Here is a 25,207-nt window from a genome sequence, read left to right as displayed (position 1 = left end):
TCTAATATTTGAGCATGAGATGTTGCTGTTAAGTTGCTGGCTCAGCCCTGCRTTATCTGTTCAGTTGCACAATCATGCTTCCAGCTGCAATACTTGAGCGTTATGTATCTTGTTTTATTGCTGGTTTTGAGTTTCCAGTATGTAGAGTAGTATAATATAGCAAATRCCTTTCCATGTAAGGATACAGGGAAATATAAAATATAAAGTTCAGTTCCCTCTGTAAGCAAAGCTGGGGTTTAAGCCATCAGCAGGATCTAAGTCAAGCTTTTAATAGCTCAACATATCCTCCTAGTTTATTATGTGCTATGTAACTTTAAATTCAATTCAGGAGTTGGCGTGTGATCACATACTACTAGTTAGCATCTTAATCTTCTTGGAGAAGACTTGTTTGTATTAAGGTTTCTCCTACTGGAAAATTCTCAGCATAGATAGACCAATTGTAAAAATAATACCTTCTTAAGGAATAAGCAGATCTTCTGGTGGCAAAAGTGATTTGCTCATTCTCTTCTGGGCATTTCATAGTGCAGGCAGGAAGGAACTGGATTTTTGGACTGGCTAGATTCCACCTGCAGACTCTAAGCCACRGGGAATATGGGCTGATTCTTAAGTTTTGGGCAGACGTAGCAGTAGAGAAAAATGAGCTGTTTCAGTTCTGTGAACTGAAGTTTGTTGTGAACATGTTATGAATGTGTCAAAGTGTGATGCTGTGATGCTTTGTGCAGTGTAAAGTTCCAGAAATATAGTAAAGATTAGTTTGTCATGCATAAGTCAAGGGAGCAAAACAATTAGTTCAGTTAAAAAACAAAAGATATTAGTAGGTAAGTGTGCATGGTCCTCTTCAATATCCAGGAGATAAATGTATTCATTTGTAAAAACAATCATTTGTTTATGAAAATCAGAAATGCAATGTGACTTTCTCCCTGCTCCATCATTTCCACCGCTCTTACATTGTCCTCATCTAGTTCATGTGTAAATGATTGTAAACATTTTGTTTTATTTACTTAGGTTAAGGTAGTCTACCACTTATTGATGATTAACGTGTATCAGCTAATATTTTCCTTTCTCCAGAAACTAGAAGACCCTACAGAGTGTGAAATCCTACAATTTAGTAGTCRTAGTTGTTAAAAATACAAAATATGTTGTATAACCTCTTGTGCTTGACAGGATCATTTTGATTTCTTATTGTCTGTTCTTTGATTCCTCTTTCATTATCTGCATTTTTTCCTAAAGGAAAGAATGTTCAATTCTTCAATTCAATTTGGAATAAAGTAAGCATAGTTCAAGTCCAGAGAAGTTCTGAACAGGTTGTTCATTTCAAATAACAACTGCTTGGAGCTTTTGGAATTGCTTGAAGGCATTTAAGTGGGGTGGGACAAACTGTTTGAGGAGCTGAAGCTACTTTGAGACATAAAGCACACACCCTGGATAGGGGTGGGAGAATAATGTAATTAGTTTTAGGGTGATGACCTGAACMCGAATGGAATAAAGTCAGACGTCTGAGGTAGTTACTGCTCCCCACTGTCTAGGCAGCCTTGTTGCTGGAGGACACCACATCCTCAAATCTGCTGGCACTGTTGGCTCCTGTTCCCATCATTTTCCACTTACCTCTGAATGCTCAGTGATGTACTGAAAGCTGCAGTGGCAGGTGAGATTGTAGTCTCTAAATGGAAATGAAGTACATCATGGAACTGATCTTATTCCAAAGCCTTCCAGTGCTGTGTGYGCTCTGCTGAGGAGAGTCTGTAGCATGAATTCCCCCACCACCTGGTTTTGGTGGACATCAGAGAATCTGTGTGACTGTAATAGCCTCAACTCTGAGAAAAACTTAATTGGAGCTGTCAACTTACAAGACAAAGAGGGAATCCAACTGCAAAACATGGACCCAGAGGAAATCATGCTTTACTGGTTCGTTAGATCATTAAATGCCTTGTTTACGACTCTTCATTACCATTGTTTCACTGCTTTTAATACTGGTAGGACATCAGCTTTGGGTAAATGGGAATGAATGCAAATGTTTTGACAATGCACGTAACCAGTATGAAGAGTGCCTAACAATGTCATAGGCCCCGCTGGCAGCTTGGGCCGCTTCAAAACTTCTGTCCCAGTGTTGTGAGGAGAAACTTAGTGTAGTAGATGCATTCATCATGTACTCCAGTAACTATCAGGAGGTTTCCTATGCAAAGGTGTTGTGCTGGGCCTTTGGAAAGGCCTTCGTGAGAGTCGAGTACCCCATGAAGCACTCTGTTGCCCTTGTGCTGCTTTGGATCAAYTGGATTCTAACTTTTTTAGTGGAAAAGGAGGTCCCTGAAGGCCAACTCTTTCAATGTCTGCTTTCCTTGGAGATCTAGCTTTTCAGAGGTCTTTTAAACAAAACCTGAAGGTTGTTTTTTGGAATTGCAGATGTCCCCTGTAGTCAGCAGCCTTATGCTTTACCCCTCATGTATTAGCTGAACTCAGAAGCCAGACTAGTATTCTGTGTTATTCAACATACACAGTAAACACTTCGGGTTTAAAACTTTCTGGAGGGGGAAAGTTGTACTTTTCAAGTGGTTATGAAACAGACTTTTTTTTTTTTTTTTTTTGGTCCCTGGCTAGGAGTCCAAATGAAGTTTGTTTGCTATTTCTCCACTGTGAATGTCTCTAGCAGAGTTGGGGCTTGTTGGGTTATAGCGGGCATTTCCAGAAGATAGTGCTTCTAAATTTTAGACTAAGGTATTAAGACAGGCTGATGGGATATGAATGCTTCCATATGACATGTCTGTCTTCTGCTACCCCCAAGATGGGAGAACAAAGGCACCTCCCTACCAAGAGATTTCTACGTAATTGAAGCAAATGCTGCTGTTCTCATCTCTGTTTCTGATGGGATGTAGGAGGAAAACAAAACAGTTATGGATGGCTTAAGGGTATAATACCAAAGTATTAACAGGGTAGCATGGCAATGTGCTCTTCATTTTCTATAATACATGAGCGATCTATTTGGATGGAGAAGGGAAAAGAGACAAGAATTTAGGTGTTTGCAAGACCCATGTAAAAAGGAAAGAGCGYGGGTAGATTGTTTGTCCTTGGGCATCCTCATGCGCAGGAAGAGAGGGGGGATGACATGCAGGATTTCTTACTATCATGATACTGTCCTATCTGGATAACAGTAGCTTCCCATGGCCAGGTGCGCTTATGGAGAATGGTGTCAGGTATAAAAACTTCTGAGGGCAAAAAGTAACCTCTTGAGCCAACCAACTGTAATTGATTGTTTTATTTTCCTCTCTGAAGTAGCYGCTTTTTAGACATATTTTGCTGGGAATCCGCTTCTAGTTTCAGTCTTGGGCTCATGAGCCCTACTTCTGCAGCTGAATTTCTATTTGGCTTGCAAATGCTAATTTTGGGTCCTGTGATACTGTTTAGAATTACAACCTTTGCTTTAGGAAATACTGTTTTAGACTCTGCTATCATGGTCAAACTTGCCCTGTAGTGCTCCCTGGCCTTAAAAATCAAAGAAATCTAGATAAGTAAAGAGAAACATATGGGTGCTTTTTTTTTTTTTTTGGTTAAAGCTGGGGAACAGAAATAGTAATAGTGTATTGACTATCTTTGTGGGTTTTGGCTGAGAAAGAACAGGACTTCCAAAGGAAAAAATTTATGAGGGAGAATTATATGTGGTTTTAAATTTATTTTCTGTTCTACAAACCACTATGCCACTTGTGTGCATTACTTTCTGTTGGAATGTATAAATACAAATTTTATGGAACTTCAGTTTGTAAATGTGTAACTAGAAATAGGCAGGCTGGATTAGAAGTACAAATTAAATTTAAAAAGGAAAAAGTTCTCATCCTTCAAAAAACTTTGTCATCACTGAGCATTTAGCATGGCTTTGTGATTTTAATAGTTGCATCTGTATATGAAAGCACTTTTGTATGATAAACTTGTTTCTGACCAAACGCTGTCTTGCTGCTGCGCTGAAAATGGAGTGCCTGCCTGCCTGTCTGAAGACAGTCGTTGTGCACAGTCTCGTGTTTGCACAGACATTGACTGGATTGCAAGCAGCTGTACAGTGAGATTCTTCTGGAGGCCAGAATTCCTGTGGATCCAGGAATGAAAAACTTAGGGAACACATTTATGATTTTGAGTCATACTTGGGAAGTGTGTGCAGATGCGTCATAATTTCTGAGTATTTGTAGGATTGTCTTCTGAGAGCAAGCTTCTCTAAAGGCTCCATTTTTATTTTGATATAATATTTTTGGAGAGTCCTGTTAAGAGAAGCCAAATCTCAAGTATTCTATGGGTAGAAGTGTAGAACTGAAAAGCCTTGCTATCTCAAAGCTATATAGATCAGACTTAGTTTTGCTTATCAGCTGTAAATATTTAACAGCCTTGCAAAATCTTTTGCTGGCTAGAGGTGACTGACTGATTAACTTTGTTATGGATTATGATAAAGGCAAACAACCAAGGCTGTTGTGAATTTGTAGGTTGTCAGTACACTTTAAGACTGAAGATGATGTATTGAAGTCTAGTTCTCTGCATTACTGTATTTACTTCTCTCTCTCTCTTTCTCTCCCTCTCTCTCCTTTTTATTTTTTTTAAGATTGTAGGAAAAAACAAATCTAGCTTCAGCTATGCAACAATTCTTACTTAGGACGCACACACTCATCTGGTAGCTTTCAGACAAGCCTTTTTTTTTTAACTGAGGAAAGAATAATTCCTCTTGTATGCCTTTTCTAGAGCATCTAACAGATTTATTATCAGGAAAAATAAGTATTGCTTAGGTTCCTTGTCAGCTATTCTAAGTGTAATGCTGCATTGCTGCTTTGTGTTTTCTAGACTTCTAGGGTTGTGCAGTTCTTCCAGCCTCCTGTGCATTCTACCTCACCGAATGCCCATTTTGTATTGTTTGCCGTTTGTATTGTTTGGAGAATAAGAATTGAAAGCACATACCTCTAACGTCAACTCTTACAGAATACTGCGTGGTAAACGTTAACGATGGATCGATTCTCAGCCAGGCTGATGCCTCTGGTCCTAGGTGGTAGTGGAGCAGCCTTTTAGAGTGTGTCTAAGCTGGAAACTTGCCACCTCCAGTACTTTCTGGATTTAGAAGGCAGAAAAGTAAYCCATTTTTCATCTTTGCCTACCTTGTCTAAATCTGCCTGGAGCAGACCATGAAGTACATTATCTCGTCTGAGATGTCTTGTGCTGCTGTAGCTGACAATGGTCATGTAACACTGGTGATGCTAAGGAAGCTACTGTGGTAAGAGAGACGGTAGTGTTTGCAAGGGTACTGAAGGAAAYCTGATTCTGTATTTTCTATTACAGATGCAAATATTTGGGATTCTGCTATATAGCTGGGATTGAATAGGGAGCCACATATGTATAAGGCTGCCCTTTCCTGCGGAAAGTRAAGGGAAGTTAGAGCTGGTAGGATTTCTGCTCCTCTGAGCTAAATGATCCTGGAGTGAACCTTGAAGATTCTTCTCATGCCTGACTCCTTAAAAAAGCTGTGAGTAACAGACATGCTGGAACTTCCTGGCCATGGAATCGCAAAAACAATATTACAGCTGCTTGTATTTGGAAGATAACTGAAGCTATAAGAAAACTAGCACTTTTTCTCACAAAAATGTGAATTGTCAAATTGCCCACGATAATGTTTTAGAGAAAGTGTTTGGCTACTCATGAAACAAATTGTCTGGCCCAAATTGTTACTTGAATCAAGTGTAATTTCTCTATAATATTTAATGCAGTGATGTTTCAAACATAGCAYGGTGCCAGTCCTGTTCACTCCTCAGACTAAAGTTTGAATAGTTTGCTTTTGCATCTTCAGGCATGTATGAAGCACAAGCAGGTAGGTTGGGAACATGCTTGGTATGTCAGAGCAGGTGTATTTGAGGTCTCTTGTCATGTTACATTGTATGAAATCTAATTTGTTTTAATTTTTAAACTTTGTTTTTTTTCCAAGCTGGTATTTAAAGGGAGGCTAATTTTTTTCCACATAGAAGTGCGTGAATCCAAAGTCTGATGTTTTGGATAAACAGTCTTTTTCCTTCCATGCTTTTTCTCGCATCAAAACCCAGCTGTGCACTGTACTACTTTGAAAGGGATTTAATGTTCATCTGACTTGTTTTGAATATAGTGAAAGCTAGATCTCACTTTCTATCACAYGTATCCATATTTAGTTTAACAAAATGCTGTTTCAAACAATTTCAGCGGTGTTTGGCTAGATTATAGATCTTGGATGAATAGCATTTCTTCTATAATATGAGAGATTTGGGGTTAGAAAGAAGATTCTAAACATGGTGCTTTGCCTACCTCCTATGCCTTTTTAGCTAGAATAAAAAGCATGCTTTGAAATGAAGTTGATTAGTTTATACCCTGCATTTTCTGTGCACTAGCATTGTAGGTTTTATGCAGTAGTGAATGGTTTTGGTTGACAGCTTTGGAGATGGGCTTAAAGCACTGAATAAAAGTGCTTCCTTGTTAAATGAATGCTGGGGGGAGAAGTAAAAGGTTGGAAATAAGGATTGTTAAGGAAGTCATTATGTGAAAGAACTGATTCTTACCTTTTGTTTTCTAAAAGGAAAAAAAAAATCCTTTGCATTCTTAATACTCTTACTTCTGGCATATTGCTTTATGTTGGAATTGATATAGTATGCTAAATGTGTTTGTATGGTGTGTTTCTCTTCTTTTTATCCTCTGCCTCCTTAATAAAGGTAATTGCTCTTTTTCCATACTATTCTCATGGTTATGGATGACTTCTAAGAAATACGTTGCAGGTGAGACTACTCATTCCTGTCTGACTGCAGTGTTTAACTGGATTGCCTATGCAGGTTTCCAGCTATTAAGTTGTTTGGAACTGTCAGGTTATTTGACTGTTTTACTTGAAGCTCATCCTGATGCCCTGACAGTCAGCATAAGCATCCTCCTTTAGGCTCTTCTAGTGTATTAGCACTGAATCAAACTCTTGTGCTGTTTATATAGTTGTCGTTCAGAAAATTATGCAGCAAATCCTCCATTACTGCCTCYTGAAATCCCTGTTTCCACATTGTCATTAATACATGCAGCTGAAGATCTTAAATTTCTTTTACTAAACTAGGGTTGCAGGGCCAACTGAAATTTCTACAGAATTTTGTCTTTCAAAAGCTGTGGGAAAGATTTGCTGTCCTTGATTTTACAAGAGCAGAAGTAACAAAGTATTTTCCAGAAAAATAATCTGGGGCAAGTAACAAACCAGTTATTAACAAAACATTGATTGAAGAGTTGCAGGAAGCTTCTGTAGTAGTTCCCCCTCCCCAGCTGATAAGAAATGGTAACTAGCTTAGACCTGAGGCTCAGAATTGCATTCCTGACGGGATCTCAACCTTTGTGTTACAAGTGGTTATAGTAACAATGCCCTGATTCAAATGCTCCTCGCTTTCGGACGGGTTGTATTCATTGTATTTTCTTGATCTCCAGAGGTGGCTTTCCATGTTAGTGAGGGAGACAGTACTGAAATAATGGAAGGGTTTTGGAATTTTGAAGCAAATGRAATGTGTAGTATAATTAGAGCTACTTAAAAGTAGTTCTTGTGCAATTTGCTATTTGCAGCCCAGTTGTCYTTTAACTCTTTTTAGATGGATTGAAGTTTGTGTAGACCAGGTGTATACTCTCTTGAGTTGTCTATATTTTGTAAGCTAAACATATAGGAGGATTAGTCAACTTTATTGTCTCTAAATAGTCATATTGTCTGTAAATCAAACTTAAACTTTTATTATTATGTTGTAGTCAGGGTAAAATTGGGAGAATATACCTGGTGGCTGACCTGCTTATTCCCTTTAAAGCTAGTTAGCACTAAAAAGTACTTTTTTTTCCAGTCTGCCCTTCTGTTCAGTCCTGCTGACAGTGGGTAAATGTGTAAGAGAGAGAAATAGTTCAGCAAAACAGTTAATGCATAAGCTTGAACCCAAGTCTATTACCAGCTCCTGCTATCCCTTTAAAAAGGGCAGGAAGAGGCTRTAACAGATAGGAATAGGCTTTTATATATTTTTGCAGTGAGGAACACACAAAGCAGAAGATCAACCTGTTCTGGTCCTGAACACCATGAGAAAAAGCCTGTTCCCCMTTCAACTCCAGCTACTTCACACATGACTTCTTGGTGTTTTCAGTAGGTAAGGCTCGGCTTAATTTGTATACCCCAAGAAGGAGGGAAGTAGTCTCTCTAGCGTGTATGATGTGTTGTAGGCGCTGCTGAATGCATAGGTTATGCCTGGTGTGCATAACCTTTTAACCAAGTGTTAAGCTAATTTGCACCTGTGATGGGACAGAGGGGCTGACTATACTTAAGCAAAAAAGCACCATAAGCTTAGATGGCTTTTATGCAAGGTGACTACTAGGTTTGTAATGGTATCAGGAACAATTAGGAGTAGTTTTTGAAATGTAGTAAGTGATTTGTAGGAGTCGAGAGCTATACCAGACGTTTCCAATAGTCTCAATTTGACTAGTGAAAAATCACCTGTAATCACGAGCCAACTATGCCAACTCAGCCTCTGTTCTGAGGGCCAAATAGTGTTCTCCTGCCTCATAACTATATGGGTTATCAGGTCAATCGGCATTTCACTRAACCTCTGTAACCTCTTTGAAGGCTCTAGGATTGTATGGGTTGCAGTAAACTGAGAAGGCAGKCAGTGCTAAAACTTGGTTCTGGGAGCTGAAGGCTTGTTGCAAACAGTATTGATCACTGCACTAACAAATATTCCAAAAATACTCAAGAGGTGAACGCTTCATGATGTTTTATGACAGTAAATGATTTGACAAAGGCAAGTTATAAGAATAAACACTTCTCTAGGAAAAAAAATGCTGATTGCAATCACAACCAGTAAATGTGCCATACCTCTTTCAAGAGTAATCAAGTTTAGAGATGTACAATGCTTCAGAATGTACTTCTTAACTGGGGAAAGAGGTGAAATTATTTGGGATTTTAGAACTTGCTGGTTTGGATTTTCTTGCTCTACAGGAAGACTGCTTTTTTTAGCTKTATTGCTGGTAGAGTGGTTAGGAAGCATTTATTCCTATAGAGCTGTCTTGGCCAGCAGAGTCTGAGGTGGGACTGTGTAAACTCCATACAGTCCAACAGGCTTGGACTTATTCCAAGGTTGCATAAAGCAAAGGTCTGCTGTCTTGGATCAGTGGCTCTTGTTACTCTAAGAATAGAAACTTTAAGTAAATCATGAGTAAGCTTTCCTACAGTTAATATAGCAACAGAAACGCTGCTCAAAGCTCCTTTATTTTGCTGCTGTGATTTTTTTTTTTTTGAATGGTTTCCTTCAGAAGGAAACAAATTTGATGAGACTCAAACTTTCAAGCCCATGGATTGCTATGGAGAGGAAAAGAGCATAGATTTTTAATTTGTTGAATTTGGCAAAACATACAGTAGGCGTATTTTTGATCTGTATCTCAGCTGTTTGTTGCATGGGGGACAAGGTGATGAAGCCTGAGGATGCATCTGTTGAAGATGCCTGAAACATTCATTACAAGGTTGGGCTTTTCAGACCTGCTTACAGAGAAATGTCACAGACTGGATCAAGCCCTTGAGTTAGAGGTAGATTTAGATGACTTTTTGAAAACCTGCAGCTACGTTTTGCAGAAGATATTTGCAGCATAGTGGGAAACTACATATTTTGAAGATAAAATGGAACCTTCTGGTYAGTCTAGGCTTGTTAAGCTTCATTTGAAAAATGGAAAAAAACTATCCTGGGTGGGTGAGAGCAATATCTTCCCTCCAACCTCCAAGAAACCTCTACATTAAAGGCTTTTAATGTACTGTATTGCAGTTATTCACAAAGCACTAAAATGTTTGTCAAATAGCAGTCTTAAACTGACTGCCAAAACTTGCTACAGGAGCAGGCTGATGGTTAACACTCATCCTGGTGATGGAGGCTGTTTCTGAGACTGGAATTCTAATTCTTGATGCATGTTAATAATTGGGCAGAGAGAAGCKTAGAATTAAATTCAGTTTTGATTGGAAGCTTGAGATAATATCTAATACTAATACACRGTAGCTGAGAACTGACTTCAGAGGAGAAAATAAATCAGTGCTATTTTGTTGGTAGGGATGTACTACCTATCTTTGCTTTACCTATTGATAACACTTCCCAATGAGACTAAGTTTATGAGAATAACTTCRCTAAGCCTTTTAACTGAAATTCTCAAATAACTAGCAGGCAGGAGCAAGTTGTTTTGTGAAGGTCTGGTATAGAAAAACCTACTTGAAAGAGAATGTGCTTTTTTAAAAAAGAAAAAATCTAAAACCTATTCAAGTTACTTTCCTGCAATAATAAGTTTCTACAAAATGAATTATTCCATAGGGTGAGATGAGCAAGGGAGGCAAAATGTGAAGTAGTGACAATGACACGACACAAAAAGAGAAATCAGTTGTATATCCCTATGTCAGTGTTGCATGTGTTGAAGTTCTCTGTCTTTTGATATGAACTTCTGAGGCCTTTTTCCTTACAGTTTGTTTTCAAGGAAATAAAKGTTGACTCTTTCAGCAGAAGAGGGCTTTCCAGTTAGTTGGGACTTCGGCCTGCACTTGTGAAAAGCTCTGTGTTTGAATGTCGCCAAGGTGAATAATGAAGCTTTCAACTGCTAGTGTTGTAGGTACCGTGATACCTGCAGACTTGCAGTACAGCCAAAGGAATCTTTCGTGCCCTCTCTGCAATTTTCCCCTTTTTCCTGATATAAGTGCTTCTGTGGTCTTGCAGTGAACCAGAGAGCAACGAATTGATGTGGTTTAGAATTTTAAAGATAAATCTAGTTTTGTTTCCCATTCATGTAAACCAGGGAGAGAAGAAACAGCATTGGAACAAACTAGCAAATGAAAGATGAGACTGCTGCTTTTGGCAACAGTGTTGGCCCACACTGGTTCAGTGATGGTAAAAATATGGAGTAGGCACAATCTGTTGTTTTGGTACATTTGCTGAGTATATACTATAGTACAATACCAAACACGGAAGCAGAATGTACTTAAGAGGAGGAAAAAATAGCTGAAGTCTGACTTCAGAAAGAAAGCTATCACTAATACTTCTTCAGCTTAATTGTTTAGCACAGTTGGGATATGCTTTCTGTGGTGCATTAGAGCTGTTGTAGCAACTGAACTGTAGCGTGCAGTATGTTCAGARTTGAGTTTGTGAAATAGGATGGTTTGCTTCTATATGTGACTGTATGCTGTAGAACTGTTAGTAGTAGCTGAAGATAGCAAAGTGTAGTTATTCCTTTTTGCCCAGGAGTAAAAGGGACCTGTGAAAATTACCTACCTCTTTGTAGTCTCTTAGGCTGTATAGGTGTGGAAAGATAATGGTATTTAAGTTTTATGGTACAATCTGTTTTCACAGCTTTATAAAAATTGGCTATGTAAAGCATCTTGTGAGTGTGATATCTAGTAGGTACTCTCCTAAATCTGGGGACAACATGCCTGAGTTGAAATCAGACTTTTCTAGGTGCTGGTCAAGTGCATCTGGAAAAGTGTGTGTGTGCAAGTGCACTGTTTTCTAGCTTTGTTCCTAAATAACAGGTTTTACCTGCAGCTTACCACTGGCTAAGTCTGGTTCCTGGAAGAAACGAGCCTTATGTAATAAGTCGTCATACAAATACTTCAGAAGTTGTTGATGGTCCCTGATATAGTGAAATAGGTTCCTACAAGACTTGAGGAAAATGGGGTGCTTGCACTGTGAGAGAACATACATGTTCTTGCTTTCTAGACAACAGGAAATACAYGTAGAGGAGAGGCTTTTACTATGTATCCAAACCATGGGAAAAAACTTAATTGAGGTTTACATCCTATTAAATGCCAAAATCCTCAACTCTTTGATGTAAATCTGTAGGAAACTGGCGTTTGTTAATTATGGTGCACGTAGCCTATGGCAGCACCACTCCCTTATTTGCAAGGAACAGTRCTATCAACAGATAATTCTCCCATGAAGTTTCATAATGTTAGCTGTCCCAGTGTTACTGCCATTGAGAAACGATTCCTCTTTCCACATGTGGAACATCTGTGATGTTTTGGAACATCTGGAGAACATCAGAATTGGCCCCTCTAGATCTGCATGTGGACAGGATGTTCTCAGAATTATCTTGTCTCAAACTTGATTTCTCCTAATTCAGGTTTAGGGCTTTAGGGGGGTGGAGGARAGTTTCTGTTGTAGGTTTTCCTTTGGTAATGTTGGACACCTCATGAAGCAAAAAGTTTACTTGTCTTTGAGCTGCCTCAGGCTTCTGTAGCTATTGAAGGGGTGTAGAGAGGAGAAGGGAAGTGAGCTCGTGCTTGTTGAGAAAGGTTGTGAGACTTGATACAAAGCTTTTCTTTTATTTTCGAAGCTCTCATTTGGTTGTATGGGAGTCCTGAGCCTTCAGTGTACAGTGGGAATGTGTGGTGGCTGTTCTTGCCCCTGCTCTTGCCTGTGCTGCTACCCGAAGCAGGGCAGTTGTTGCTCACCCAGGCTGCAGTACATGGGCCCTGCTCAGTTGCGTTGGGACCTAGAGRAAAATGAAGGATAGGAGAAGCCAATGCTAGTCTGCTACCTCCAGAACAATCTTATTTGCACACTTCCAACAAGTTAGAGAAGCCAGGTAAGTTTTCACGTAGAGAAGTCTGCGAGTGGGTGGGTGGTTGCAGGTCCTGTTGTGGCTGAGAAGATCCCTTGACACCAGTGTTGGTTGGCTTGGTATGCGGCTTGTGCAGTTCCTTAGTGGTAACGAAGGTGTGGCCCAAACGCCACGGGGAGGGTTTGCTTGTGGTGAGCAAGCTGAGAATCCCAGCCTAGAGAAAACAAATGCGTCTGCTGTCTGTAGAAAGGAAAAGGAAAAGTCTTTGTTGCTAGATTTTTTTTTCCTCCCCTGTAAAACCCATATATATGCCTAGTAACTGTCCTATCTTTTTTTTTTTTTTTAACCGATGCAAAATCAAAGTAAAACTTACAGGTCTGTAATTGAAGCAAAACAAATGGTAAAACTGTCACTGAAGTCCTCCTGCCCATTTGTAAGAACAAAATTCTAAAAATGTAACCAAAAAACCCTTCATAAAAACTTGTCAGTGCTAATCGGGACAAATGAATGAATTGAACTTCTACTTTGCCTGCATTTCCTCCCTATTAAAAGTTCCTTAAAAGCCTTTTAACCTTGAGTGACTTCTTCCTTTCTCTCCCCTTTTCTTTTTCAATCTTTAAATCCCACAAAAGACCTGAAAAGAAATCAAATAGTCTTTTCTGCTTATAACCCTTTTGTGAACATGAGACACTTAAGACTAGCTTTTTTTAAAATGGATCTACTTAAATGCAGTACTGTTGAACCATTTATACAATGTAAAATCTTTAATTACAGAATTGTTAAATACAGATGAGTTATGATTTCTTACRGAAGTATTGGTTTTTCAAGTTTTCAGATAGAAGTACTTGTAGAAGAACATTAACTCATCTTTAGGCGAGTTAAAACTTGCTGGCATATTTCATGGTGTTGCAGTGTCTTTGAAAGAAAGCATTTGTATACATCTGAGATTCAAGTTGCAAAACCAAGGCATTCAGATTTTAAGGGCTTGTATTTCGATTGTCAGTGGATCGTATTGGGGKGTGTGTGTGTGTGTRTATATACACACACACATATATTTTTTTCTAGGAATTGGTCTCTTGTTTTCTGGACCAGCTGTGTTAACTGAGTGATAATCTCTTCTTGCATAGGGTTAATACCAGATTTCCAGATATTATGAGGCCTGAGATGAAGTAATTGGGGTGATTTACTTCAGTTGTTTTTCTGCACTGTTGGATAATCTTTTATATATACACCTATATTTCAGAGAGCTGTGTCATCTCCCATATGAAAATGGGAGCAAGGGAACAAATTCAGTTGCAGCCCAGCTGAAAAGGTCTTAACTTACTGAGTATCTCTGGAACYGTGAATCTCTGGAACACTTTTTAAAGCTTGGTTTATATTCTAGAGTGCTTAAATTTGAGATTTATCTCTTATGTTTTCTCCTTTGTGTTCATGAATGTTCAGCAGTCCTGCAGTTTAGAAAATATGCATGTGAAATTTAAACTATTTTCCTGTGGAACACCAAGCAAGCATTGCCTGAAGTAAGCCAATGCTGCAGGGCAGCTTTCCAGAGCCTCAACAAGGAGACCACTCTGTTTCATCCCCTACATATTTTGCAGTTCTTGTGTGGCTTTTTTAATCTCCAAGTACACTTCCTTGTTAGGCCTGTTAATTACCTATACAAAGTGGTTAGCACGTTGCTTTTTCTAGTCTGTAATTGCCACAAAACTACTCGCGTCCTGAGCTGTGGCGTGGTGGTTAGCCCTTTGTGAGGCTGCAATGAAACATTTTTCATCTGCAGGTACTATGGTAGAGGTGGAGCTGAATTACTCCAGTATTTGCCTAAACAGGCATTGAGTTCTCCTAAATTTTTGTTTATTTTATTCTCACTTTCTAGGAAACTAATTGCTTACAAAACTTCCTCTCCCCTCTCTTTCAGATTCTTTTCCTCGTTGCAATGTTAGCTTTTAATTCTAAAGGCTGTAGGAGAGGAATATCCATGATCCAATAGAGAATATACCTCACCAGTAAGACTACTGAAAGTGGAACTACATCTGTAGTTCTTCAGGCAAAAGTATGAAATTCCTTAGGATCAGGAATGGAAGAGGTATCTATACAGTAAGGTAAAACCCTGAGAGATCTTGCATAGACCAATTGAAAGCTGTCAGGAGCATTATACGTGAAGCTGCTGTGATGAGAAGCATCTGCCCTTCTTAAATCTTTTGTCAGCAGGGGATTTCAATGCTTCTATGTTGCAAAGGAATTTCTAGGTGATCCTTTCCTTGGGGAAGGATCTATGTCCCCTTGAGGCTGAAGACTTCTCCAGATAACTAATCCGTTRGGGCTGTGTCCTCAGAGGCAGATGAAAGAACTGTTGAAGGCTATCGTGTTACACCTGATAAAGAAAGTCATTAAGGAGTTTTCAGATATCTTCACATAAATCAAAAATGCTTGCATCCTTTTTCCTTAATATTAAACCAGGCCTTTAGGATTAGATGTTTTAAGGGTGTTTTTTTTTCCCCCTCTCATCTCACTTAGTTTGATTTGCCCCTAAATTTCCCTAATTGCTCTTTTCTTCCTCCTCTCTTGTCTTTGTGTGAGCAGTGGGGAGGGGGATGGTTGAGTAAAAATGTTTCTTAAGCTCCATGTATTCTAAAATTAGGGACAAGAATTAAATTTGTATTTCCAAATTCCTTTAGTTCTAAATGAGAAAGGGTTGTTGTAGTTAAACTCAACGCTTCATCTGCAGTTGATGACGGTATTAGCGATGAATAAAATYGAACTATTGGTAGAGGAAAGAAAACTGGAACCCACAGAGTTCCTAGAGTTCTAGGAACAACTTACCATGGCTGTGTTACTTTTCCCCACCTTTTTTTTTGACTGTGTATTTGACRTTATCAGACTGTTTTAACCAGATTGCTGATCTCTCTTGCTGTATTCCAAATTACTGGTGTTTTATTCCAAACTTATTTGTTTATTTCCAGGTATAATGGCTCCCTCCCTAATGGTGACAGAGGACGCAGGAAAAGCAGATTTGCCCTCTATAAGCGACCTAAGGCAAATGGAGTTAAGCCCAGCACTGTTCATGTGATTTCTACGCCCCAAGCATCCAAGGTATGCGGCAGTGGGGAAAATTCCATTTTCTGGTGATCCYGGGTCAAGAACAGCTCATGGAATATCACTGTCTGACTTGTATTGGTGCCAGTTCGTTCTGTGATAATCAGGAAAATTTGTTTTGATGAAAAATCTACAGTGGCTTCTCTTTCTGAGGATATTTATCTTTAATCTAGTTACTGATTTGAAAGAGTCTTTAACCTCAGGTATGAGTTAGTCTAACCCTTCTGCCCCTCTTCAGAAGGCTGGCTTATTAATGCTGGCAGTTTGGTTATCTGAGCCACAGACTAATTGTCTGATGCAAATGCAAGAAATACTCACTGAGAAAGAAATTAAAAGTACAAGATTAGTATGTCTGTTACCTCTACATAAAGGTAAGTGGCATGGTATTAAAAATGTGAGCTCTCTGGATCTTCCATTCGTGTTGCTAATAACTATATTGCATGTATGTTTTCACCTGAAGTCTAGTGTAGGTGAAGGAGGAGAGGCATTCACGAAAGTGACTGATTTTGAGAGATGTAGGTTACTCTTGTGTATTGCAATAACTACAAACCAGTTGCCACCTGCAGACYAGCAAGTTCTTCCTGAAGTTAATTTCTTGTGATCTGTATGTTACCTCAAAATACTGTAGTGGTGGGTGTTTAGGGATGAGTGTGAGTGGGTTTTTGGGGGTTTTTTCTTTTGTTTTTTTATTTTCAAATTGCATGACTAGATATCTGAGATGTCCTGGAGCAAGTCTGGACTGAAGCTATACAAAACTGTATGCTAGCTACAGCTTTATTAAACTCTGATTCATGATAGTTGTGAACCATCAGGTGTTAACTGATGGTTCACTTGCTCTTTTTGGACTCTTAGGGTATGTTTTGGCCACACTTCCAAGTGTTTTGCAGGTAAAGTTGGGGGAATTGGGTACCCGAGTGTAAGAATCTCTGTTTTCATTGAAGATGTTTTAGAGCTGGAGCTCTGTGAGTGAGTAGTCTGAAGATTTTACTTTCAGTTATGAGCTTCGGTTTCTCAAGTGTGACCTGAACATGTGGCATGGGCTTGTAAGAGGTGTTCCAGATATGGAGGATCCTCCACCATCTGGCAATAGTTAGATAGGAAAAGCTGTTCTTCAGAGTTGTGTACAGCACGCTGAAAGTATTTCATGGTCTTAGGCTGTCTTAAGTTCTGTCTAGGTACCTAGTTCTGATCTGAGTGTATTACTGTTCAAATCTTTGCTCCCCTGTAGTGGTAAATGTAGTGTTAAAATGCTGGGGATGCTGGCTGGTTGCTGTCATTAACGCAGTTATCACCTGAATGGAAGCAGTTGAAATCTTATTATATGGGGTGTAATTCAATATTGCAATGGCTATGACTGTTTTTAGTCTAGTGGTAGCTCACAGCTGGACTTTACAGTTATTGATCAGAGTTGTGCAGTCACCTCAAATTTTTTGTGTCAGTGGTAGAAGAATAACATTTATCTTAATTTCAAATTGTTCCTGCTGTTTCTTGTTTAAAAATGAAAGCTTGTCAGAGAAATTAGTGTAACATGTTGTTTTCTTTTATAATGCATACCGTACACCTAAACTTATCAAAATATAGCATACCAAAGCTGTGTGTKTGTGTRGTGGTTTTTTGATTGTACAGCTGCTGTCAAATGTAGATAAATATGTAGTCTTTTGATTTAAAACTTTCTGTAAAGAYTTCAGTATCCTATTTCAAAATGAAGCTATTGGAGTTGAATCTTACTGATGAAATCACCCTTTGAAAAGAAAGGCTTGTCGCATCTCTGTGCGCATTGGTAAACTCTCTTCTGTTGCTTTAAAATTTAATAAATGAGAACATTTTATGTAGTTGGTGGAAGCATACACATTCTCACAGAATAATCTTACACACTTGGACTTCAGATAGTATTGTGACATTTGAGTTTGAAAATACTTAAACACCTACTAGACACCACAAGGTATCTCGTAAATGTTCGCCTGCGTTGTAGCGTAGATAAAATATGTGCTGGACGAATTAGTGCCCTAATCAAGAAAACATAGGGTATGAAACATTAAATCCTCTCCTTTTGAGGATTTGGATTCAGGTAGGTATGTCAGGTTGAATGTATGCTTTTGCACTTTTTCTGAACACTTAGAAAAGAGCTTTTGTGTATTTATATTGTTGTCTAAGGCAAGGCTGGTGGCCATGTGCCAGAACAGTGGTGCAGTGGACTGCAGTTCTTTCAGAGGTGCAAGAAAGGACGTTTACGTTTTAAAATACTTTCATAGGCTTTTCTGACATCTGAGAAACCAGGGCCTAAATCAGTTTTATTAGGAATGGCTTCTGCATAGAGTTTTTGTAAACGATTCCAGAAACACAGACAAATTGAGAGGGGGGAGAGAGCGAGCTGCTTTGTTCTTGGAAAATAATGTGCAACTTGACACCAGGATCTTTGTTCTGCTCTCAATCTTTCAGTCTAGCCTTTATTTAGGGAAGAAAAAACAGTGGTAACTTCCACTGCACAGGATATTAACTAGTTTCCTTCCTTTACATCCTTGTAATTTTTCAGACGTGAGTTTTCTGTTTTGCCTTGCTTCTCTGTTGCTATGTAAACTGAATCTTCGAGTAGAAAGAAAAGTTATTCTTGGGGGTATTGCTGCTCCTTTGGTGGTTGATTTAACATAATGGCTGAACTGTGTGCGTCCCTGCTGTGGCATGGATGTGTGAATAAAGTACATCTCTGGCTTTGTCTTAACAGAAACTGTTGCCAACTTAAGTCAGTGTGTCAGCCTGAAAGCTGCAGGAGATCTTAGGAGGCTGCTTGTCATGTCCCATTGTCCCTGCTCTGCAGGTGTCAAGGACAGCTGGAGGAGCAATGGTTTCAGTAGTAAATTTAGCTGAGATAATTGCATATGAATCAGTGCCTTTTGTTTTTGCCACTAGAGTGCTTGTTTTGTGCCACTCTGCCTGCTGGAGGTGCTGAAGAAGATAATTTAGAACTGTTTGGCCTACTGTGGGTGTATGGATATATTTTGGGGTGAAGCACTACATGGGGTAACAAGTCACAAATTTCTTTTCAGCATACGGTTAAAATATGCATACATCTCTTCAACATTATGCACTTGACTTTAAAACCCATTTTATTAAATCTGTGCTTAGACACCAGTCAGGGCTTTTATTAGTGTCTTGTTTTTCAAAATGCAGGATGCTTGGTTGAGACGGATCTTTCTGGCAGGGACAAAATTGGTATTACTGTAAGAAAGGATGCTTAAAATTCTCATGCTCTCCTGTTTGTCTGTGGGCATGCCTTTAACCTGAAAAATGAATCCATTGACTTAGGCCTCCTGACAAAGAGAGAGACTGTTATCAGAGCTGATCATATGGGCTGTGAAAGCCTTTTTCTGACTACTAAACTTCTAGATGCGAGTTTTGATCACAATTCATTGTGACACAGCTAGGCTTGCCGACTTCTATTTTCATGCTATTAGAGCTGTTTACAGCTAAATTGTGATTTTGTGAATGAGACTTTTTTGTTTTTTGGGGAGGTTGAGCATTGTTGTTTTTTTGTTTGTTTGTTTTTTRTTTTAAAACTATTGCCTTTCACACAGCATCTATGCTGTGGAACTCCACTTTGGGTGTGCTGGTGTCCGACATGATACTGGAATTGTTTCCACCAAGTGTTGAACTGAAGTTGAAAGGGGAGTGTGAAAAAAAACAGGCTGGGAATGATGGGATCCTGAAACTGAGTTGAGTAGGTTGGGAGTGAGGGATTGAATGGGGCAGGGGGAGTTGTCTGGGGTAAATGAGCACATGTATCTGTCAGGGAAAGAGTGTTTGTAACTGAAGACAAAACTAGCTTAATATTTGTGTAGAACAGGATTTGAGCATAGTGTAGTTTTTCTCAGATCTTAGTCACAGAGGTGTGTAAATAAGACTGATTGCATCCTCTGCCAAGCAGAGAGCTCCCACTTCCTGTACACATCCACCTTAGTTCAGTAGGCTGTTAGGCTGACACCTTCCTCCTGTGCAAACACAGGTTGGGCTTTTACTCACTAAGGTAGTTCCCGCGTTTGTTTTTCCTGGTATTCTGTGTGTCTGATCCCTTACTTTGAGTGTAAGTTGGATACATGCCACAAATTGCTGTTTCCTCCTCCTCCTTGTTTCCTCCTCCTCCTTGTAGTTGACGCTAACTCTGGTTGCATGTTGTTAGGCGGAGAACTCCCCAGTTTCATATGAGGAGGGCTGGTAGTATGTATTAGCAATGAAATTATTGGCAATATTGAACACTGAAGTCATGTAGTCCCCAACCCCCTCGTGATTCTAGGTGTTGGTATGTTAGCTCTCTTACTTCAAAAGCATTAGAAACCAGTAATTTTTGTGAGTGTTTGTTACTGAATAGGTTAAAAACATTAACAAGGAGCTCCATGTGCATTTGAGTAGTGCCGGAAAGGACATTAGAAAATGAAGTGTGCACAAGGTTTCAGGGGTTAACATTAACTCTCTAGGGTTCCCCTGGATTACTCTTGAAACATAAATGAGTCCTATCCTAGCAGTAGGTAGGAAATTACTGAATTAGCTTGCTTGCTACTTGAGACCTTGCAAAGTGTTTGAGTCAATGGGCAGGAGAATACTACTTACAGGCACTAGAAATTCTCCTTTTTAACACTCAGTGGTTGTGCTTTTATACTTAACCAGCAAGAATGCAAGCATTATTAATACTGACTTAACGGAAGGTTGTAAATGTTTTTGAGCTGAAGAGCTCAATTAAAAAATAGAGAAAACCCYATTACTTTTTTTGGAGGTGTCTTGATATTATGCCTAGCTTTCTTGGGATCAAAGTTTTCTTTTGGTAACTTGTAGTTGATAAAGGCAACTTATTTCCTCCCCTGTGAAAYTGCTGTTTCAGTCTGAACTGGGGAAGATCTTTCTGACTTAGGGTCCAATTATGTGCCGAGTTGGCTTCTGCCTCCTACCACAACAGCAGCTTGTACAGGCAATGGCTGGGCTCCTGCTGCTCTAATCAAGCTTCATGCTGCTACTGGAAAAGAGCAAAATGCAGCCGTATGAATGATCGTCGGGGAGAGAGCTGCAACTTGTGCTTTGGGTGACTAGAGAGTGTCGCTTCCTGTGATTAGTCATCTAATACAGATGTTTTATCTGCTTTGAAATACTTTGAATTTTGAGCAAGAAGGACAAAAATCCTTTTGGAACGTGCAGCTTTTGGTGCTCGTTCTAGATGAGAGCTATGGCRGTCAGACGCTATTAGGAGGATGCTGTCTCTGTCAGTGACTTCTCTTTCCCATTGGGGTTTTTTATGGTGTAATCAGTTCATGGAGTATTAATTCGTTCTGAAGTAACCTAAACASATAGGTATCTTGAGTCCCGAGTTGTGCTGAAGGTAGCTTTTTCTTGGCCCATCAGACTGAGTCTATTTGAATAATAATTGCATCAGTGTAGCATGCCATTTTCTCTTAAATAAACAGCATCTTAACGTACTAAGTCTCTGTCTCTTTGCTTTTGCAAGTAGTAGGGTAYGGTGAGAAGAAAATGGTTAGACCAATTTTATTAGTATGACTTGATAAACATCAACTGTACCCCAGTTTGAAGCTCTGCTACTTGAGTTTTGGGGCCTTATTGAGCAGGATGCATGTCAGAGGCTTTGGAAAAATCATTCTGCGGTGTTTTCTAACACAAACCATATGCTTAGTGAAGGAAAGGGGGTTGAAATTATTGAGAACTTCAGCAATTACTTTTTTTAATGCCTGAACACTGTTTTTTGGTTTTTGCGCCCTCCCTTTGGAGGGTAGACAAAAGATCAGAAAATGCTTTCCCTTTAAACTCAGTTCAAACTACATCTGTTCTAAATCAATATTTAGAGCAGGTTCTATTTGTATTTCTGAACATCCTTTTACAGTTGAGGAAAGTGCGCTGAGCACCACGGCTGGCAATACAAAACTCTGGAGGATTCAATTTCCCTGTGTGCACTTCTGCTTCGTTTCGTTAGGAAGCCAGCACTGCTCGGTTTCTATCGGTTCGCAACTTCTTTCCCCCTTTCAAAAATAACCAGAGGGAATTCCGTCTTCTGGAAATGGATAGCTAGTTAAAGTATGGACAACATATCCTAGCTGAGTTTAAAAAGTGTTGGTGTAAGGTCAGACGCTGCCAACCTTGAGTGCCTAAGCTGGGAGCATCTTCAGCTCTTCTAGGCACAGGAAAAGCTACGAATAGGATTTGGACTATAGGTAGCAGAGCTACTCATTTTAGTGAAAGCTGAGAATTTCACTGCTTAAGCTTCATACAGAGTGACTGGTTTGTTTAAAACTAACTTGTTCCAGTTTCACTGGTTTCTACAATTTCTCTAAGGATTTAGCGTGGAAGCTTTTGACCAGCTGGTGCAGTGCTTATGTTCTGTCCTGTTAGACATTTGTTCTGTTTAGATGCTTGGCTGGAATTGATCTGATCTTAAAGTGCTCGTCTCTTGAGAGCTGGTAGTCTGAACTTCCCTAAGTTTAAAAGAGAGCTTGGAACTGGTTTAGCCTTAGCCCACACAGCTTCATCTGCTTCAAATGTTTATGCCTGAATGGTACTCTTGTTGTTTTCAACTTGCTGACAGTTGGGGATGACGCATCATGGCACTTAATGCTGAACTGCAATGCTGATAAGCCAATTGGCATGACTAGGTGACAGTCTCCCCACAGTATTAAATAATAATGACAATTAGCTTTTGTTTGGGTGGATTGTGCTGCAGCATAATTATGAACAGCCTGGTGACTCCAGGGGCTAGGGTGCAACTACTAAAAAGACTGGTAGCATCTATATTATAGGAATTCCTAGCTGGTGTTTTGGAAACTTTGCTCTGTCATGGGGAGASTTTTACGTAAGCCTGAAGTATTGACTTTCACATTAGCTTTGAAGTGTGAAACAGCCATAGAGAGAGACAGTCAGATTCTAGCCTTCAGAAGAATGTAGGTTCATAGCATCTGTTATGCAGAGAGCCTGCCCTTGCCTGGGACTTGTACCCAAGAATTGAAAACAGATCTTTTGGCACTATGAWGATGTTTGCTGTAAGGTGATGTGCCTTTTTCTTGTTGTCCTCTTCTAGTGAAACTGAAGATCCTTGGAGTATCTGTTGCTACTGATAATGAATGAGATTTGTTTYGTGCTGAAAGAAAATGTGGTAACAAGAGGAACATGGATGTAATGACACATGCTTTTTCTGTTGACTTAAACTGTAATGCCCAAGAKAAATTGCCTAAGTGGATGAAATGCTATGTACTACCTTTTTTTTGGGGGGGGAGGGGGGGAGATATAAGTATAAAGTACTTRYACTTTATCTTGRGTGCAAGACTGTTTTGTTATGGAAGCTTGCTGTTTTGCTCCTGCTCAGCACCAGAGTGCCTCACAAAGATTGTTAGRGTGAAAATAAGGAGCAGCTTATCTGGATAACCTGTGAACAAGGGGTGTAGCCCCAGCAAAGATCTTATGATGATGCTTAATTCACTGAATGCTCCAAGGTCTTTAGTGATCTRTGGAGAAATATTGTTCTCTGGAATTCATAGGAGCAATTCAGAGTTCTTTAGGCTAAGCTTCCTCAAGATCATTATCTTTTTTTTTAATCATCTCATAAGCTGTCCTTCCCTGAAAACAAGCTTGTTTAGCCATTGGGTGTACATCAGAGCTTGTATTTGCACGACWGCCATGCAAGACTGTGTATGTGGTTGTACAGACTTGTCTTTAATTTCTGTATATGTCTACTGTCCATAGTGATTCTGCTCGTACTTCCTGAAGTTCAGGACTCTGCAGATGCCTGGTATGAGATAATGCCTGTGGTAGAAGGCAGAGGTAACTTGAAGTATACTAATTCAGTAATAGCAGATGCCTGTCACTCTGATTTGAGGAAGCTCACTGCAGGCCCAGCACTGCCAGCTTGCTCAGTTGTACAGCGCTCAGTTTTTGTCAGAGCACCAGCCGCGTGTCGGTGTGAGCTTTATGCCAAGTTCCCCGCAGTTGGGGAATGATGGATATTGTCATGTTTGCTTTTTGATATTGGTRAGCAAGGAGGGATATCAGTCTATTTCATGTTGAAAAACTGTAGATTTGTGTAGGCTGAAGTCAAATTTGTATTCTTCTCTCCCACCTCCGAATACCCCCTCAAGTGACTGTTAGTCTGGTGTTTGACTGGTGGCCTATGGGAGTGGGACCAATGTTTTAACAGTGATTTTTCTCAAACTTGGATTATCTTGATGTTTCTCTCTCAGCCTTGGACATTGACAGGTACCATTTTTGTGGCCCCAGAGATGCCGTTTGGAACTATTCTGCTTTTCTTGCTYTGAGATACTCTTCTGCTCTAACCCAGGGTAAAGAAGAGGGAACCAAACATTGGTTTGGTTTTTCACCAAACCTCCCAGTGGATTAGAGGYTTAGATGACAAAGCAGTTCCAGTTTGCAGCTTGGATAGCTCTTGTCTGCAACAATACTGCTCAGCCTCAGTGAGGGATGTTGTCCTTGATAGCAGATTGTCTAAAAAGAACCTGAAACTTTCCTGGTGATATAAAACGGGGTTTTTGCTTGCTCTGCAGCAAAGCAAATTTGTCTTTTTCTTTTTTCTTTTTTTTTTATTGCAAGTTAATCTCAAGTCTCAGTTAAGTGCAACTAGAGACACTTTGTTTTGTAGGRTTAGATTTCAGGTGATGGTGAAACTTGCTGTATACCCACATACTGAAGCTGYTCCAGCTGCTCCGTTTGTTGCCTAGCTTCTCCAAGTGTGTAATGAGCTTCCTTCTGAACCAGGGGTCGGGGCTTTGAGACCTGCATTTAGTATATTCCCATCCCTGATAGACAATATTTTTTGAACCTGTGGCAGTCTGCTTGTTCTCTAGCACTTCAGGGAATTTTTTATAGAAGCTGTTCTCTTTGGGTAGGTGTTACAGCCTCTAGGGATTAGAGTGTCTCTCCCTGCCCCCAGACACTGCTTTTTTTTCCCTAAGCAGCTGCTGTTGCGRAGGCTTAATTTCAGCTGAATCAAGAGATTATTCTACCTTTTCCCTCCCTTTCTTTATAAGCTGTGTGCCTGCTGGAGTCTGAATTATGCTGTCTTTTTATACTGACAGACCTAAATTCGTAGGACCAGCAGCTCCCTATCTCTACCGCAAAATGTCCAAAAGTTTGCTGATACCGATTTAGGTGACTTTATTCTCAGAGCTGTGTTAGGACCCATTGTGGTCTCTCTTGTAGCCCAGTGACCGGACTGTTTCTGCAGAATGGTGCCACTCCAGAGATTGGCTGCAGTTGCCTTTCACCAGTGTCATGCAATGCTATTGCTGAACTATCTAACGACTGTACTTGCAGAAGGCTAACCTTCGGTCYTTTACTTACGCATGGTGCCCGGGATCCTTCTTCCTGCAACTGGGTCTGTGGGTAGCTCTGCTMGGAGTCCCTAACTGTATGAACTGTAAGCTGATCGCACACCTGAACAACCAATCTCTCTCTCTTTGAAACTTTCTTTCCCAATATTTAGGCTGTGYGTCTGTTTGTTGCACCGTGACTGTTCATTTGACTCCTGCTCAGGCCTTGTGCCTAACGCGCAGCT

At 39.8% G+C, this 25,207-nt stretch overlaps 1 protein-coding gene across 2 annotated transcripts in view; it reads left to right on the top strand.

Annotated features, from left to right (window-relative positions):
• Positions 1-25,207, top strand: part of PELI2 (pellino E3 ubiquitin protein ligase family member 2) — a 78,874-nt gene that overhangs the window by 10,299 nt on the left and 43,368 nt on the right. For both annotated transcript variants that reach the window (XM_085315089.1, XM_085315088.1), the window contains exon 2: positions 15,522-15,651. In XM_085315089.1, the coding sequence (XP_085171215.1) occupies positions 15,522-15,651 (130 nt within the window). The remainder of the gene's footprint in view (positions 1-15,521; positions 15,652-25,207) is intronic.

This window comes from Rhea americana, unplaced genomic scaffold (genome assembly GCF_003343005.1).
Source record: "Rhea americana isolate MKP2758 unplaced genomic scaffold, rheAme1 scaffold_42, whole genome shotgun sequence".
Classification (NCBI taxonomy): domain Eukaryota; kingdom Metazoa; phylum Chordata; class Aves; order Rheiformes; family Rheidae; genus Rhea; species Rhea americana.
The sequence above is the reverse complement of the archived record's forward strand: the minus strand, read 5'-3'. Positions and strand labels throughout refer to the sequence as shown.